General features: G+C 34.6%; 1 protein-coding gene and 2 long non-coding RNA genes across 3 annotated transcripts; 2 read left to right on the forward strand and 1 right to left on the reverse strand.

Moving 5' to 3' along the window:
• Positions 1-2830: 2830 nt before the first annotated feature.
• On the reverse strand, positions 2831-15128 carry LOC129348289 (uncharacterized). Its single transcript, XR_008600801.1, has 2 exons — positions 15082-15128; positions 2831-6908 (listed from the first exon to the last, which is right to left on the reverse strand). It is a non-coding gene; the product is annotated as an uncharacterized LOC129348289 (long non-coding RNA).
• LOC129348285 (uncharacterized) lies at positions 9099-10446 on the forward strand. Its single transcript, XR_008600797.1, has 2 exons — positions 9099-10115; positions 10230-10446. It is a non-coding gene; the product is annotated as an uncharacterized LOC129348285 (long non-coding RNA).
• A 193-nt stretch (positions 15129-15321) lies between the features above and the next one.
• On the forward strand, positions 15322-17427 carry LOC129348267 (uncharacterized). The gene is made up of 2 exons (XM_055008342.1): positions 15322-15842; positions 17178-17427. Exons 1-2 carry the CDS (start codon positions 15364-15366, stop codon positions 17230-17232), a joined length of 534 nt encoding a protein of 177 aa, XP_054864317.1. The 5' UTR covers positions 15322-15363; the 3' UTR covers positions 17233-17427.
• Positions 17428-17667: the final 240 nt, after the last annotated feature.

Consider the following 17667-nt stretch of genomic DNA (forward strand, 5'->3'; position numbering starts at 1 on the left):
TTAATTTGATTTTATTGTATTGATAATTTTATTTATTTTAATAATTTTATTGTATTGTCAATTTTTATTGATTTTAATAATTTTTATTGTATTGTTAACTTTCATTATTTCATTAATTTTTATTGTATTAACAATTTTTATTTATTTTAATCATTTTTAGTGTATCGTTAATTTTTATTTATTTCATTAATTTTTATTGTATTGCTAATTTTCGTCATTTCATTAATTTTTTATTGTTTCCTTTTTTATATTATTAATTTCAAGTTATTTTATTGATTTTAATTGTCTTGATACTTTTTAGTTTTATCCATTTTTATTTTGTTAGGTTTTTATTTTATTGTATTATTAATTTTAAATTTTTATTTTTATTTTATTATATTGTTAATTTTATTTTTTATTTTATTTAGTCATTTTTATTGTATTGTCAATTTTTTATATTTTATTAATTTCTATTGTAATCAGTTTTAATTTTGTCATTTTTATTGTATTGTTAATTTCTCATTCTGTTATTCATTGTTATTGTAATTCTAAATTTTTATTTTATTCATTTATATTTTATTACATTTTATTTTTTTGTATTATTAATTTCTAATTATTACATTTATTTGTTATTGTTTTGGTAGTTTCATTTATTTTAGTCATTTTTATTGTATTGTCAATTTTTATTGATTTTAATCATTTTTAGTGCATAGTTAATTTTTATTTATTTCATTAATTTTTATTGTATTGTTAATTTCTAATCATTTTATTTATTTGTATTGTATTTACAATTTTTTTATTCAATTCATTTTTATTTCATTAAGTTTTATTTATTTGTATTGTATCAATCAATAATTTCTAATTTTAAAATTTATTTTATTATCTGGTTGATTTTATTTTTTAATTTAATTTTATTGTATTGATAATTTTATTTGTTTTAATAATTTTTATTGTATTGTCAATTTTTTATTGATTTTAATAATTTTTATTGTATTGTTAACTTTCATTATTTCACTAATTTTTATTGTATTATTTTTTTCTATTTTATTACTTTTTATTGTATTGTTAATTTTCATTATTTGATGAATTTTTATTGTATTAACAATTTTTATTTATTTTAATCATTTTTAGTGTATTGATAATTTTATTTATTTCATTCATTTTTATTGTATTGTTAATTTCTAATCATTTTATTTATTTGTATTGTATTTACAATTTTTTTATTTAATTCATTTTCATTTTATTACGCTTTATTTTATTTATTTTTATTGTATTATTAATTTCTAATTATTACATTTCTTTTGTATTTTTTGGTAATTTGATTTATTTTAGTCATTTTTATTGTATTGTCAATTTTCATAGAATTTAATCATTTTATTGTATGGTTAATTTTTATTTATTTCATTCATTTTTACTGTCGTTAATTTTTATTATTTCATTAATTTTGATTGTATTGTTAATTTTCATTCTTTCATAAATTTTTATTGTATTGTTAATTTGTACTTATTTTATTCATTTTCATTGTATTGATAATGTTTTATTTCATTCATTTTTATTGTATTAAGTTTTATTTATTTTTATTGTATTATTAATTTCTAATTATTTCATTTATTTTCATTATATTGTTAATGTTATTTTCTTAATGTAATTTTATTGTATTGCTAATTTTTCTTTAGTCATTCTTATTGTATTGTCAGTTTTTATTGATTTTATTAATTTTTATTGCATTGTTAATTTTCATTATTTCATTCATTTTATCGTATTGTTCATTTCTAATTATTTTATTTATTTTTGTGGTATCGATAAATTTTTTTAATTTATTCATTTTTATTTTATTAAGCTTTATTTATTTCAGTTATTTTTATTGCATCATTAATTTCTAATTATTACATTTATTTTTATTGTTTGGTAATTTGATTTTTTTTTAGTCATTTTTATTGTATTGTCATTTTTTTATTTTGATAATTTTTATTGGAATTTTAGTTTTTTTATTGATTTCATTCATTTTTATTGTATTGTTAATTTTCATTATTTCATTAATTTTTATTGTATTTTTATTTTTTCCTATTTAATTCATTTTTATTGTATTAGGTTTTATTTGTTTTATTCATTTTTACTGTATTGTTAATTTCTAATTATTTTATTTGTTTTTATTGTATTGATAATTCTTAAAAACTTATTCGTTTTTATTGTAGGTTTTATGTATTTTTTGTTTATTTTTATTGCATTATTAACTTCTAATTGATTTATTTAATTTCATTGTTTTTGTAATTTTTATTTATTTCCGTCATTTTTATTGTATTATTAATTTTCATTATTTCATTAATTTTTATTGTATTGCTAATTTTTTCTGTTTAATTAATTTTATTGTATTACGTTTTATTTATTTTATTTCTGTTGCATGTTTAATTTATAATTATTTCATTTATTTTTACTGTATTGGTAATTTTTATTTATTTTAATCATTTTTATTGCATTGTCAATATTTATTTATTTTAATCATTTTGATTGTACTGTCAATTTTTCTGTATTTTTTTTAATCATTTTTATTGTACTGTTAATTTTCATTTATTTTATTCATTTTATTGGAACATCAGTTTTTATTTATTTTCATCATTTTTATTGTATTGTTAATTTTGATGTATTTTAGTTATTTTTATTGTATTGGTAATTTCTAGTTATTTTTTATTGTATTGTTCATTTTAATTTATTTTATTAATTTTGATTTCCGTCGAGTACGAACAAGTCTGCATGTTTTACTGATTTTCCAAAGTCTGTGAGACTCTGCAGACTTGGGAAATAACGGTGTATTTCCTGTAACAGCGAGTTTGTGAAGTTTCGTGTTTAGTAAGTTTTATCATCTTTATATTCTCTACAGCTGCCAGTACGCGGTGGTTTGATTGAGATTTTGTCATCTCTCCTTGAAGAGATGAGGATACGACTTCTACTTTTAAAAAAAAAAATATGAAGGATAATTAAGGCTTTATGTGTCATGTGATGTTTGTGTTGTGTCTGAGTGGTGTTTCTATCTCAGCCATGGATGATGCAGAAGCTCCATCAGTTTGGGTCGACGTTCAGGGACCATCGTGAGGCACTTCTTTAAGAAATCCTGGCAATCTGCAGAGAAAGAAGCAGAGAAAGATGAATGATGGAAATGAGACTGAAATGATGTTGATCTGAAGGTGGATGTTCATCAATGAAGAGATGACACAGGTAGATCAAATTAAGAGTACATTTAATACGGACGAGCTCATGATTCAAGCATCATGCGGTGAATGAATGAAGAGAGTTACAATGACTAGATCTTTATAGGTTTCAACATCTGGCATACATTAAGATGCATCGCGTACGAAGGACAAAGAGAGAAAGAGGGAGTCAGGAGGTCCCTAGTCCCTTTAGGTTAACCCACAGGTCAACCTGTGACAGATGATAGCTAAAATAAACGTTTCAACATATGGTTTCATTCTGTTTAACATTCTTGAGCTAAAGAAAATATATGGAAAGCCCGTATCCCAGAAAAACACATACTATCAGAGACAAAATAAAAAAAAGCAACCTTAAACTGATGCAAAATGACTAAAATTAAGACAATGAAAATGACCAAAATGGTACAAAAAACAACATAGAGATGCGACATTACCTGAATTACACATCAAATGACTAAAATTTTATGAAAATAACACCAAGAGATGCAAAATAACTAAAATTAAGACAAAGAAAACGACCAAAATGGTACAAAAAACAACATGAAAAGATGCAAAATGTTTAAAAACAGACCAAAAGATGTAAACTGACCAAAATTAAACACATAATGACACAAAATGAGCAAAATGAGTCTCAAAATGACCAAACTGATCCAGAAATCTTCACTTAAATTCACCAAGCTGTCTACATTTATTCTATTCAATACTATTTAATATCATTTACAGTCTGATTTAAACATTTTTTTTCTTAAAAACATGCTGAAATGAACAAAATTATCAAAATTTCTAGTCAGAACAACCCTAAAGACATAAACTGACCAAAATTAGTAACAAAATGAACCACAAACTGAACAATTTTAAACAAAAACAACCTTAAAAACAAACAACATCCAAAATAAACGACACAATAACCAAGATGGTACAAAAAACAACATAAAGAGATGAAAAATGACCTGAATTAGATTAAAAAATGACCAAACTTAGCCTTGAAATGAAAAAACTGATCTAGAAATCTTCACTTACATTCACCACTGTCCAAATTTATTCTATTCCATATTCTGAGGGTTTTACAGAGAGGTTTGTTCATATATCATTTAAACTCTGATTTATACAACTTTCTTTCTCTAAAAACATACTGAAATGCACAAAATAAGACACAAAATGGAACAGAAAAACCTTAAATGGATGCAAAATGTCCAAAATGACGCACAAAATGATCTAAATGAGACACAAAATGATCTAAATGAGACACAAAATGATCTAAATGAGACACAAAATGATCTAAATGAGACACAAAATGATCTAAATGAGACACAAAATGACCAAAATGGAACAAAAAACGTTTTAAAGGCAGAAAAATGACAAGTAAAAATAATCCTAAAGACAAAAACAGAGCAAGGTTAGAGACAAAATGATCAAAATGAGCCACAATGAGACACAAAATGAGCAAATGTTGGTTGTCAGTGTTGTGAAAACTTCAATGTAACATGTCAGTGTGTAGTTTGCTGATATTTGGGGCTGAGTTGCAGCTCGTTGTCTGGACTTCTGTCTTACCTGAATGTTTCCTATCTGGCTGAGGAGGCTTCATTTTTCTCTCACAGTCTTTCTTCATAATGTCTTCACAAGTTTCACACTTGAAATCTTGACCACAACTCTCCAATATCTCCAAGGTTTGTGTGTTCAACTGACTTTCTCAAGTCTTTCAATGTTTTTCTTCAGAATATGGAATGTGGTAACAGTTGTTAGGAGTTCTTCTCACTGACATCACAATGGACTTTTAAAAAATGCATTTACTGTCTTAGTACTTGTTCTTTGTGCAATGACAGCAAAGTTGATTCTAATCTATAAAACAATCAAAATCAACAACAAAATGGACAAATGTGACAAAAATAACCCAAAGAGAGATTAGAGATGATCAAACTGAGACACAAAGTTGTCAAAATGGAACAAAAACAAGCTTAAAGTGATGCAAAATGACATAAATGAGAGATAAAAGTAGACAAATAAAAATAGAGGATACAGAGTGAAACAAAAATGGCCAAAAAGAAAAAAATGAAGAAAATGAGCAACTTGAACAATTTTAAATAAAAACAACCTTAAAGACACACAACATGACAAAAATGAACCACAAAATGATTTAAATGAGCCACAAAATGAGCAAAATGGAACAAAAACAACACAATGAGATGGAAAACAAAAAATGAAGACACAAAATGAACAAAATGCAACAAAAACAACCTTAAATAAACGCAAAATGACCAAATTAGCAACAAAATGACCACAATGAAAAAAGCAACCTTAAACTGATGCAAAATTATCAAAATGAGAGATAAAATGAGCAGAACAGACCAAAAAAAGAGATGAAAAATGAAACACAAATGGCCAATATGAGCAACATGAACAATTTGAAACAAAAACAACCTTAAAGACACATGAAATGAGTCATGAAATGATGAAAATGGTACAAAAAACAACATAAAGAGATGAAACATCACCTGAATTAGACACAAAATGACCAAAACTTTACCAAAAGAACACAAAGAGATGCTAAATAACTCCAATTAAGTTGAGAAAATGACCAAAATGGTACAAAAAACAACATAAAGAGATGCAAAATGTTTAAAAACAGACCAAAAGATGTAAACTGGCCTAAATTAAACACATACTGACACAAATGAGACACAAAATGAGACACAAAATGAGTCTCAAAATGACCAAAGTGATCCAGAAATCTTCACTTACATTCACCAAGCTGTCTACATTTATTCTATTCAATACTCAGGTTTCTACAGAGAGCTTTGTTCAAATATCATTTACAGTCTGATTTAAACATTTTTTATTCTTAAAAACATGCTGAAATGCACAAAATTATCAAAATTTCTCGTAAGAACAACCCTAAAGACATAAACTGACCAAAATTGGAGACAAAATGATCAAAATGAGCCACAAATTGAACAATTTCCAACAAAAACAATGTTTAAACAAACAAAATAACCCCCCAAAAAAACACACAATAACCAAGATGGTACAAAAAACAACATAAAGAGATGAAAAATGACCTGAATTAGAAAAAAAGTCCAGAATTAGGCTTGAAATGATGAAAGTGATGTAGAAATGTTCACTTCCATTCAGCAAATTTGTGTTGTGATCCTGTTCTAGCTACTGTCCTTCTTTCTCCTTCCTCCTCTTTTCTTCCTTCTCTCTTCTTCTTCCTGTCTTTGTCATCTGTCTCTTTTGTATTTCTCTCCTTCTTCCTCCTCTTCTCTCTGTCTCTGTCTTCCTTTGGCTTCCTCTGTTTGTCATGTCTGTCCCTCTTGTCTCTCTCGTCCCATGTTTCCTCTCTGTCCTTGTCTGGTCCCTCTGGCTTCCTCTGTCTGCACCTGTTGATCTCTGTCTGTCTTTCTGTCTGTCTCACTCACCTGCCTGCTGTCCTCATTAGTTCTGTGAATCAGCTGCACTGATTGGTCCGTTGACCTCACCTGTCTGCAGTTACACCTCCACTATATAAACCCTGTTCATTCATTCACTCCCTGCTGGATCATAAAGACTCACATGTCCATGTAGACTCTGTCCCCTAAATGGACTCCACTTCCCCCTCCTGGATTTCCTCACTTGGACTCTGTTTGTCACCTGGATTTCTCCCACTTCTTGTTGTTGCTTCCTGTCTGCCTCAATCATATTTGGACTCTGTTTTTCTCCAAGCCTGCCTCCCCAATCTTCCTTTCTCTGGTGGTAAAAAGTCAGGTTAATGTGTGCATGATAACTAAAAAGTTTCTGAAAGGTTCCTGAAGTCATTGGGGCTGTGGGTGGCTTTATTTAAACTGATCTCTGGGGTTATTCATGTCCAAACCTCTAAACTTTAAAACTAGCAACTTACTAAGTGCAAAATCCGTGAAGAGGAAAGCTGCCGTTAACAGACGTGACTGCTAGATTCATTGAAGCACTCAAAAGGCTACTCAGTTCAATGAATTATCAGAGGAAGCAGGATAGACGTCTGGATGAAGGCAGTGAGCAGCTAGAGGAGAATTTCCTCTCTGAGCAGCTTAATCGTTCCTCAGAATCTCACCTGGGTTAGATCCCTCTGATCTGCAGGATCCTCACCTGTTAGATGGAGAGCTGCTCCACTGATTCTCTGACCATTCATTAGAATTAATTTAGGAGATAACTGCCCATAGGATTAACACATGGATCCTCATAAATGTTTATGGATAGAATGGAGAATCTGAGAACAAATTTCTGATATTATCAGAGAATTTCAAACCAAATATCCAACTGATAATATTTTAGTGGGGGGAGATTTTAATTGTGTTCCTGACCAATGGTTGGATAGACTCCCTACCAAATATGTGGACCACAAATACAATCACAACATCAAAACATTTTGCACAAATAACTCCCTAATTGATGTTTGGAGACATAATAATCCTAATTTCAGACAGTTTTCATGGATCAGGTCTAATGGAAGCTGTAAATCCAGAACAGATCTGTGGCTGACAACTCAAGACATTTTAAAATCTGTCTGTCAGAATGAAATCTGTGCAGCTCCTACTACTGATCACTGTGGAATTACTGTTACATTAATGCCTGGAACAGGAAGAACATTTAGACAGAAATACTGGAAATTCAGTGCTGATTTCTGAAAAGATGAGCAGTTACTGTAGTCTGGTGAGAAAAATCTGATCTTCAGTTAAACCTCATGTCGTCCTGAGGGTCAAATTGATCCGTTTTAAAGTTTGAAAATGTGGGAAAAATAATATTTTCACAGTAAAACTTCTGATGTCCACATTTTCAACATTTTTGGGAGATTTTTGAACATTTTTTTGGTGGAAAAAAGAAATGTTAAAAATGTTTCTTTAAGAACATTCACTAAAAAATTAACCAAAATCCAGTGAAATTCGCTGGATTTTGGTTGATTTTTTGTGGATGTTCTTCAAGAAAGATTTTTTTAAACATTTCTGTTTTGCCACCAAAAAATGTTGAAAAATTTCCCCAAAATGGTGAAAATGTGGACATCAGATGTTTTACTGTGAATTTTTTTTTCTCCACATTTTCAAGTTTTAAAACGGATCAATTTGACCCTCAGGACGACATGAGGGTTAAAAATAATGGAAATATAAAACCATTAAATGTCATCCATAGCAATCCTTTAATAATTACACAATTAGCAGATGATACAACATTATTTTGAAAGAATTTTCACCAAATATCCAATGCCTTAAAAGCTGTGTGTATTTTCCAGAAGCCTCAGGGTTTTATTTAAACTAAATGTGAGATCTTGGATCATTCATGATAAAACACAAACTTTAATTCAGAATATTCCAGTCAAAAATGAGCCTAAACATTTGGGAGTAACTATCACTAAAAATATTATAAACAGGGAAACTTCTAACATTCAAATCAAAAATCCCCGAATAGCTGGTTACAAAGGAATATTTGAATATTTGGTAGAATATTGTGAACAAAAATGGAAGGATTTCAGGATGAATTTATCCAGCAGATTCTTTAGCTGTTTCTGATAGATGTATGAAGAAAATCAACCAAATTCACTGTGATTTTATTTGGAATAATCAGCAACACTTGATTAGAAAAGGTGATGTGGTAAAATCAGTAGAGGAGGAGGTTTGAATGTCATTGATTTAGAAACAATGAATGGTTCAATGAAATGAAGGTGGTTCCAGACTTTTATAAAACATGAACATTATCTGTGCTTTACTTTACCGCCTCATCTTTTTCTAATGCTGGAGGAATTCATTTTCTTTTAAGATGTGATTTTGATCCCTTGAGATTAGCCTTTAAATGATCAGATTTCCACATGCAGCTGTTATTATATTGGAAAATGCTTTATAAGCAGAACTTCAGTCCACACAAAGCTACAATATGGAATAACAGGAGTATTTTATACAGGAGGAAATCTTTATTTTTATGGAGGACTAAAAGTGCCAAAATTAAATAAATAAATACATCATTAAATAATTAATTAAATATGTCATTAATTAATTAAAATTGGAATTAAATATTTCATTAATTAATTAAAATTGGAATTAAATATTTCATTAATTAATTAAAATTGGAATTAAATACTTAAATGTGTTATTAAATAAATATATCATTAAATAATTAAATATGTCATTAATTAATTAAAATTGGAATTAAATATGTCATTAATTAATTAAAATTGGAATTAAATACATAAATGTGTTATTAAATATGTCATTAATTCATTAAAATACCAATTCATTTTAAGTAAAAAACATATTTCATTATTTCACTATTTAATTAATTATTTCATGGTCCTTGTGTTGCAGTGGATCATGAATTAATTTTATCTGTCAACCTCGCCCGTCAAAGTCGGTGGGCGGATCCTAACACCTGATTGGTTACCCTGCACATCAAGTCAAGGCAAATCGATTCCAGATAATGGATAGACGCAGAGCTTGTGAACACATTCCGATACACTGGGTGGCGCTATTCACCTCTACGTTGGTTTGGATACTCAATAAAACAAAACTTTATTAGCAACCGCTAAAGACTCGGTCCTCTTTCCCAAATGTTGATACATGCGGTGCAAGACAAATTTTCCTTTAGCATTTCCTTTAGCGTCTACTCGGCGCGCCACGGCTCGTCTCGGTTTAGTTGTTTTTCCATTACATTGAGAACCACCTCATCGTGGGTGGAGTCGTCATAGCACGGCGGTCCGAAAGTCCCTTACCGTCATTTCTGTGCCACACAAACGCAATGCAACAATGTACATGGAGGCGATAGTACACCTGCTGCTCGGTCTGTGGCTTTCTGTCAGATTCAGAGTAATAGAAGAGTCGGAGAAAGCTGAGAGCGGCGAGTCGAAACACTCAGGAGACACACAGGAGAGTTTGGGAGGCGATACAGCAGTATCAAGCTGAAGACAAGAGGATATGAACGAGACGACATATGAGGGTAAGCTAATGCTAGTTCGCTAGCTATCGTGTATCAGTCCTGTGAACAACCCTGTAATGGCTGCAGTTTATCGCTATTAGGTATTAAACTATGTATGCTGTGTATGTGTTTCAGATGCTCTCTGATGAGACTTCATGGGATTTACCTGAAGCAGCAGCACATGAGCCTGCAGTGGCACAAGGTGTAGAGGAGGAGGGCAGAGATGTACAGGATGCACTGATGCACTACGTGTCATGCAAAGTTATTCTTCTTGTTATACTTCTGTTTTTCGGTCCCCAGACCGCTATTGTTTTCTTTAATGCAATTCTGACAATAAACTTTTGTAGATGTGTCTATGCTATTGTTTGTTTGTGAAGGTTAGCAAGATTAAATAAGAAATTAAACGCCAAAACATTAAAACAGCTGTTTTAAGAAAATTCCAGTTTGATAAATCAGTATTGCTTTGGTGTAATTCAGTCACCAGAATTATGAACCATAAAGGAGTTTGTGTTAAAACATGTTAAATCCCATTAAACACAAATACATTATTAGGGAATATAGAATTGTTTGGTTCAGACTGTTGACTCTTTTCCTACCAGTGTCTTAACAGACAAAATGAGAAGTTATGATGCAATCACATAAGTCACAAAATAGTTTATTAGTCGGCAGCAAAATCAAAACTATTTACAATGTGCAAAGTACAAACTGTGGTGGGCTTCTGCTACAGTGGAGGGCTAAAAGTAAAACTATATACAACTACAGGTGCTGGTCATATAATTAGAATATCATGAAAAAAGTTGTTCATTATTTCAGTAATTCCATTCAAAAAGTGAAACTTGTATATTATACTCATTCATTACACAGAGACTGATATATTTCAAATGTTTATTTCTCTTAACTTTGATGATTATACCTGAATACTAACAAAAATCCCAAATTTGGTATCTCTGAAAATTAGAATATTGTGGAAAGGTTCAATATTGAAGACGCCTCTAATCAGCTAATTAACTCAAAACACCTGCAAAGGCCTTTAAATGGTCTCTCAGCCTAGTTCTGTAGGCTACACAATCATGGGGAAGACTGCTGACCTGACAGTTGTCCAAAAGACCAGCTTTTTCATGATATTCTAATTTTATGACCAGCACTTGTAAATCTCAAGTCTATGGGAGGTGGACTCGCTCACACTCGCCGGCTGCCCACTGCCTACCCAGCTACCCCAGCTGCCCCAGCACTGCCTACCCAGCTACCCCAGCTGCCCCAGCACACCCAGAAATGACTGGTTGAAGGCAGCATTCTGGGCCATCTCCTCCCGCTGCAAGGCCGCTTCATTCTCTCTTGCCTCGCTGAGGAGCAACCAGATGTTCTCATCATGCTGGGCATGACTCCACTCCTCCTCAGCCTGCATCTCCACAAGTACGCTAGGAAGGTCCAGTTTTCTGTGGCCCCCTTTCCTCTTGCCTAGACCAAAGACAGAAAAGTGATCAGAGTCAGCTTTAATGGCCAAGTAAGTACACAATATACACAGAATTTGGTTTCGGCTGTTGGTGTCATCCTAGGAATATGGAAGAGAATAATAAAAAATAAAGAAACAATAGAAAGAGGAACAGGGAGGAAAAAGAAATAGTAAAATAGAACACAATATAAACAGAAATGTACAGCTAGACTGGAATGTATGAACACATTAGCAAAATGGTAATTGCTATAAACACAGTAGTGGTGATTTTTGTGTACAGGGCTCTGTAGTTCAAATGTCCAGGGTGAGTGGGGTCTCTGATGATGTTTTCTGCAGTCCGTACTATGGGCTGTAGTCTGTTTCTGTCCTGCTGTGTGGTTGATCCAGAGGTGCACAGGACAGATCGGATGACTGCAGTGTAGAACTGGATCAACAGCTCCTGTGGCAGGCCATGTCTCCTCAGCTGTCGTAGGAAATACATCGTCTGCTGAGCCCTTTTCAGGAGGTCCTGAGAGATTGTAGTCCCCAGGAGCTGGAAGGACTCCACAGCTATGATGTGATGTGTTTAGCCACCCGTCCATCCATTTTCAATCATGATCATGTCTTTGATACTTTAATAAACTTCTGGCACTCTTCGCTTTAACCAAAGCACAAGCAGTAACTCCTCCACCACAAACAAAAACGACGTGGTGTGAACTTCATTTCATCCTGTGCACATTTTGGAGTTGGTAAGAACAGCTGTGTTTTCTCGTTTTTATGTATATTTTCATTCAGTTTCACAGCTACCTAGTGACTATAAGAAGAATGGTTGCAATACTACACTGCACCAGAACGTAAATTAATTAGAGTGACTTACTTGTTAAGTCAATGGAAAATAAATGCAGCTGCATGTGTTCTGTTTATGTGTCACTGCAGCTACATGTAGCTTTCATCAGGAGTTCCTGAGCTGCCTGCTGCACAGTTTGCATTTACACCTGTCTGAATTCTTGGTCGTTGGTCTCACTGTTCTGATCATGCTTGCAGGCATTTACACCTGTAGTAATAATAATAATGCGAAAATCAACCATGCTCTCTGTTTACCGTGTCTTACCGGTGATAAGACGTTGCTGTGACGTGCTGGAGGCTGATGTTGACAGGGTCGGTGTCCGAGTTGGTACTGGTGTCGAAGCTGGTGGTGGAGAGGAGGCAGGGGAGCTGAGGGCTCCATGATGGAGGTGGAGTAGGCTTCGCATGTGGAAATGGATTCTTGAACAGAAATAAACATTCACCCTAAGTACACGAAAAATACGACATTGTAACTTGTGAGAAAAAATAAACCTTTAAGACCACTAGCTTAGTTCGTCATGTTGACTGATGTATTAGCTTCTGAGAGCTAAAAGTTAGAAACAGCAGCACGAAATACAAGCGGAGCACGGAGCTAGCGCTGATGGCTAACTAGCTATCTTATTGTCTGCTACAGGAGACAACGACGTTACTTTCTAAAAATACTTGTTTGCTTAAAAGAAGCTTGCCACCAATGGAATAAATGATGCAAAAGTTTCTTGAAGTCACAAAACACTCACCGTCCTTGAACGTCTCCAACAATGCAGCGGCTGAGTCTCCCTCCTGTTGCTGGCGGTGCGGTGCCAGTAAATAGCGTTCATGAAACCTCTTCCAACACCTCCTGGTTGACCCACGCCGGCCGTTGTGGTCCTGGGTGGACCGATAGTCACTTTTGAGCTTTTTCAGCTTCCCCCTACACTGCTTCTGTCCTCTTTATATGCAGTCTACTGTATATGTGAGCGGCCATCCGCTCAGAGACCTCCTGATAAACTTTCTCTGTCCAGCTCCCTCTGTATTCTTTGGTCCGCCACCAAAGACAAAGTCTCGACCTCTTCATTCACCCACGGTACAGGTCTGGCTGTCATATTAAAATTATGAAGAACAGAGAGTTTCGTGAAGAGCAATGCACACCGTCGCTGTTTACAGTCGTTTTTTAATGCAGGATTTTGTTTTCGTGCTGGAGTTGCTCTGTGTGTCGTCACTCCCTGTCCAATCAGTGGGCTGTACTATGTAAACGCCACATTATCGGCTCATCTCAGCTCGCTGGGAACCTCAGCCGAGAAGGTGCTGAAAATTAGTCCGTATGGAAACGCTCGCAAACAAAGATGAGACGAGGCGTACCGTGCCGAGTAGATGCTTGTGGAATCGCGGCTAAACAAAGACGAGCGGAGCCGTGCCGCGCCGAGTAGGTCCTAAAGGAAAAGCGCTCGACACTCCGAGCATCGCTGCAATTTGACAGGCTGGTAATCCACAAAGAACGTGATGTTCCAGAACTTCCCTCGGTATGCCAAATGCCCTGGTCCCTGTGTGTGCTCCTGTTGCACCCTGGTACCAGAAAACCGGCGGAGTACTTCCTCTAAATTTGCAGTCACTCTACGGTCAACATCTTGGTCGGAAAGTGCGGAAATAACTTCAACAACTTCAATAAATTCCTCTGCTTTACACGCTACATGCTCGCGGTCAGCAGGTCCTGCTTCCACATACTCTGCAAGGTCTAAAATATCTCTCACCAACTCTCTAGAAAGTTCACAGCGACTCTCCCTCTACACAGCCTCCATGTTTAGAAAGACTTCTACTTCCGGTTTCAAGGCAGACAAAAGCAGTGGATTAGACTAGATTCACGTTAGTCCCGCCCACGGACTTTGACGGGCGAGGTTGACAGATAAAATAAATTCATGATCCACTGCAACACAAGGACCATGAAATAATTAATTAAATAGTGAAATAATGAAATATGTTTTTTACTTAAAATAATTGTTATTTTAATAAATTAATGACATATTTAATAACACATTTATGTATTTAATTCCAATTTTAATTAATTAATGACATATTTAATTCCAATTTTAACTAATTAATGACATATTTAATTATTTAATGATATATTTATTTAATAACACATTTAAGTATTTAATTCCAATTTTAATTAATTAATGCAATATTTAATTCCAATTTTAATTAATTAATGAAATATTTAATTCCAAATTTAATTAATTAATGACATATTTAATTAATTATTTAATGATGTATTTATTTACTTAATTTTGGCACTTTTAGTCCTTCATAACAAACTTTCCTCGGCCATGTGTGTAATGACTGACTAAAACATAACCAACACAGCAACACAAATCAAACATCATAGCACAGTAAAATGGCTACGCAGAAAAACACAAAGCATTGCAGTGTAAATCTTATCAACCTTATATCAAACTCAGTCAGCAAATCCATCGATTTAGTCCATTAAATGTACAATAGTCTACCATTAAACACGGCAGCAATAAAACGGAACTACAGACCACCTTCGAGATGACAATGCAGCTTGCTAGCATAAAACAGGTTAGCTCATGTGGCTTACTTTATCGTCGCCAGTTATTTAACTTCATAACTTCACAAAACATGGTCATAGAACGTTACAAACCGTCTCCTGGGAATGTCTGTACATTCAACCAACACTCTAGTAAACAATAACTCTTAATTTTGAGGGGTTCATACCTGAAAAGGGGAGTAATGAGTAAAGAAAGCACGGACACAAACTTTCCTCGGCCATGTGTGTAATGACTGAGAGGAGCAGCGGAGTGGACCGGAAGCTTGCTCAACAAATTGAAACTCCCCCTGCTGGAGCCCTCCGGTAACTGCTGTTACAGTAGTATCTTGGACATTAAGTAGAACTGAATGACAATTACAACCATGAGACAGATCGCGGAAAAAGGAGGGAGAAAGGAGGGAGAGACCGCGGCGACGGAGGACGGAGTGCAGAGAGGCAAACACAAGAAAATGGTTTATAATAAAAAGTTGACATGTCAGATTGAACTGCAGGGGGAAGAAAAGGTGACGGTGATGGAGCTCCTGAGATGTTTACGAGAACTGTGCGGGGGACTGATGACCTGCAGACAGCTGTCAGCGACAAAGTTCAAGGTGACGATGACCAGAGAAGCCGGACTGAGGCGGCTCCTGGACGGCTTCAAGATATGGAGTACTGTGATAATTGCCAAAGAACTAACAAATGATGAGCTGGTGGTATCTTTTCTGGCACTGCCAGCTTATATAACGGACGAGGAAATTATAAAAAAACTAACAAGGAGGGAAGTGACGACGGTGTCATCAATTAAAAGGAGGATGTGGCCCAGAACAAACATAGATGATGGCACAAGGTGCGTGACAGTTATACTTAAAGATTATGTTCAATCGCTGCCGTATTCTGCCAAATTCATGACTGTTACCAGCCCGGAATATGTAAGAGTAATTCATGACAGGTAAGTACAGGTGTATAGGTTGTGTATTCAGCCGGACCACATCCTCAGAGAATGTCCGGAGTTCAAGTGTCATGTGTGGAGAACAGGGACATTATGCTGAAGAATGTGAAATGAGAACGAGGGTGAGAAGATGTGAGCTGTGTCACAATCAGATGGTTCACTGTATCTGTAACAGGAGTTAAAATGATGACGATTCTATGTCTGGGTCGGAGGATGTGGAAATGTGTGTGAGAGCAGGAGGAGGGAGGACTGGACAGCATGGAGAGGTCTCAGCTGTGTGCTGCACTCATCGGTGGGTCGGGTTCCGGAGACTCGGGGGTTCCTGGTACCTCACATACCGGGAACGCTCAGCTGGAGAGCCTGAATCCAGGAGAGGTGGTGGGAAAACTGACCTCTGAGGAGCTGAGGTTCACCCCGAGTGAGATGGAGATGCAGGGAGACACGTCTAGAAACAGCGTCTCTGAGACCCAGTCCCAGATCCTCCTGCACAGAGTGAAGCAGGTGGTAACTCTGCCACAAGTTTACCATCCTCCCACTCAGACATGGATCTGTTAGAAGTTACACAGTTAAGGAAAAGACTCATTGAACGTGGACAGCAGAAGAAAAGCAAAAGAACAAAGAGCAAAACAGGAACTGGAAAATGAAGTGACAGCTCACCCTCATTCTCTGTCTTTTCTCCATGCTGAGGCTCATGTCTCTGAATGCATGTGGACTCTGAACAGAGACAAAAAGATCAGGTGTTTTTGCTGGAGGTAAAAATAAGGTGATCTGTCTGCAGGAAACCAGGTGGGATGATAAAACTGTTGATGAAATCCAAAAGGAGTGGAGGGGAGGATGTTTTGTTTCAAACAGTACACAGGCAGCATGGAGAGTAGCAGTGCTGCTACCAGAGGAATTAATGGAAACTGTGAAAGTTATTGGTAAGGATCAGGATGGCAGGTTAATGATAACAGAATTTAATTATAATAATGAAACATACAGAGTAATTAATGTGCATTGCCCCAACATAGGAGGAGAAAGAAAAACATTTGTGAAAGAGCTAAACAAATGGTGTGTAAACACAAAAAACTGCTTCATAATAGGAGATTTTAATATGTGTCTGTCAAAGCTGGACAGGACAAATGAAAATAAATATAAAAATGACAGTAGTAGGACTGAGCTAATTAACTTAATGGGACAAAATAACTTAATAGATATATGGAGGAGCCTAAAACCAAATAAAAGACAAAAATACAAATCCTTGAATATACATCAAAATTAATATATGAACTGATCATATTCATGAAATATGTAAACCTTATAAAAATGGCACTTACACTGTGTTTGGCCTCCCAGAGAAGGAAGTGGTCTGAGACTCACTCCAGGACCTGGACTTTGTGCAGATGTGTGATGAGGACCAGCAGCAGCTGGTCTCTGAGCTGACAGTGACTGAGGTCCAGCTCAGTCAGTCCTTCACAGGAGTCCAGCATCTGGACCAGACCTCCACAGACCCTCTGGTCCAGTGTGGTGTGACTGAGGTCCAGCTCTCCACCCAGAGCTCCACACAGGGACTCGGCCCGTCTCACTGTGTCCCTCTCAGAGTGGACAGGAAGCAGCTTTGTAACTTTCTTGTCAACTTTTTTTGTCTCTTTATTGTTCTGTTTTGTGTCGTTTGTCTCATTGTTGTAATATTTTGTCTTGTTTTGTTTGTTTTTTGCCTGACTTTTGTCTCATTTTTGTCATTTTGGTTCCTGTTTTTGTCGTTTTGTGTATCCTTAATGTCTCGCTTGTGTTTTTTGTCTTGTGTTTTGCTTTGTTGTTTTGTGTATCATATTTGTGTTTTGTG

The sequence above is a fragment of the Amphiprion ocellaris genome, chromosome 24 (genome assembly GCF_022539595.1).
Source record: "Amphiprion ocellaris isolate individual 3 ecotype Okinawa chromosome 24, ASM2253959v1, whole genome shotgun sequence".
NCBI lineage: Eukaryota > Metazoa > Chordata > Actinopteri > Pomacentridae > Amphiprion > Amphiprion ocellaris.

Coding starts and splice junctions, on each gene's coding strand:
- LOC129348267 (XM_055008342.1), top strand. CDS start 15,364: ATGGTTTATAATAAAAAGTTGACATGTCAGATTGAACTGCAGGGGGAA. Junction 15,843..17,177: donor GTAAGAGTAATTCATGACAG/GTAAGTACAGGT, acceptor TTGGCCTCCCAG/AGAAGGAAGTGGTCTGAGAC.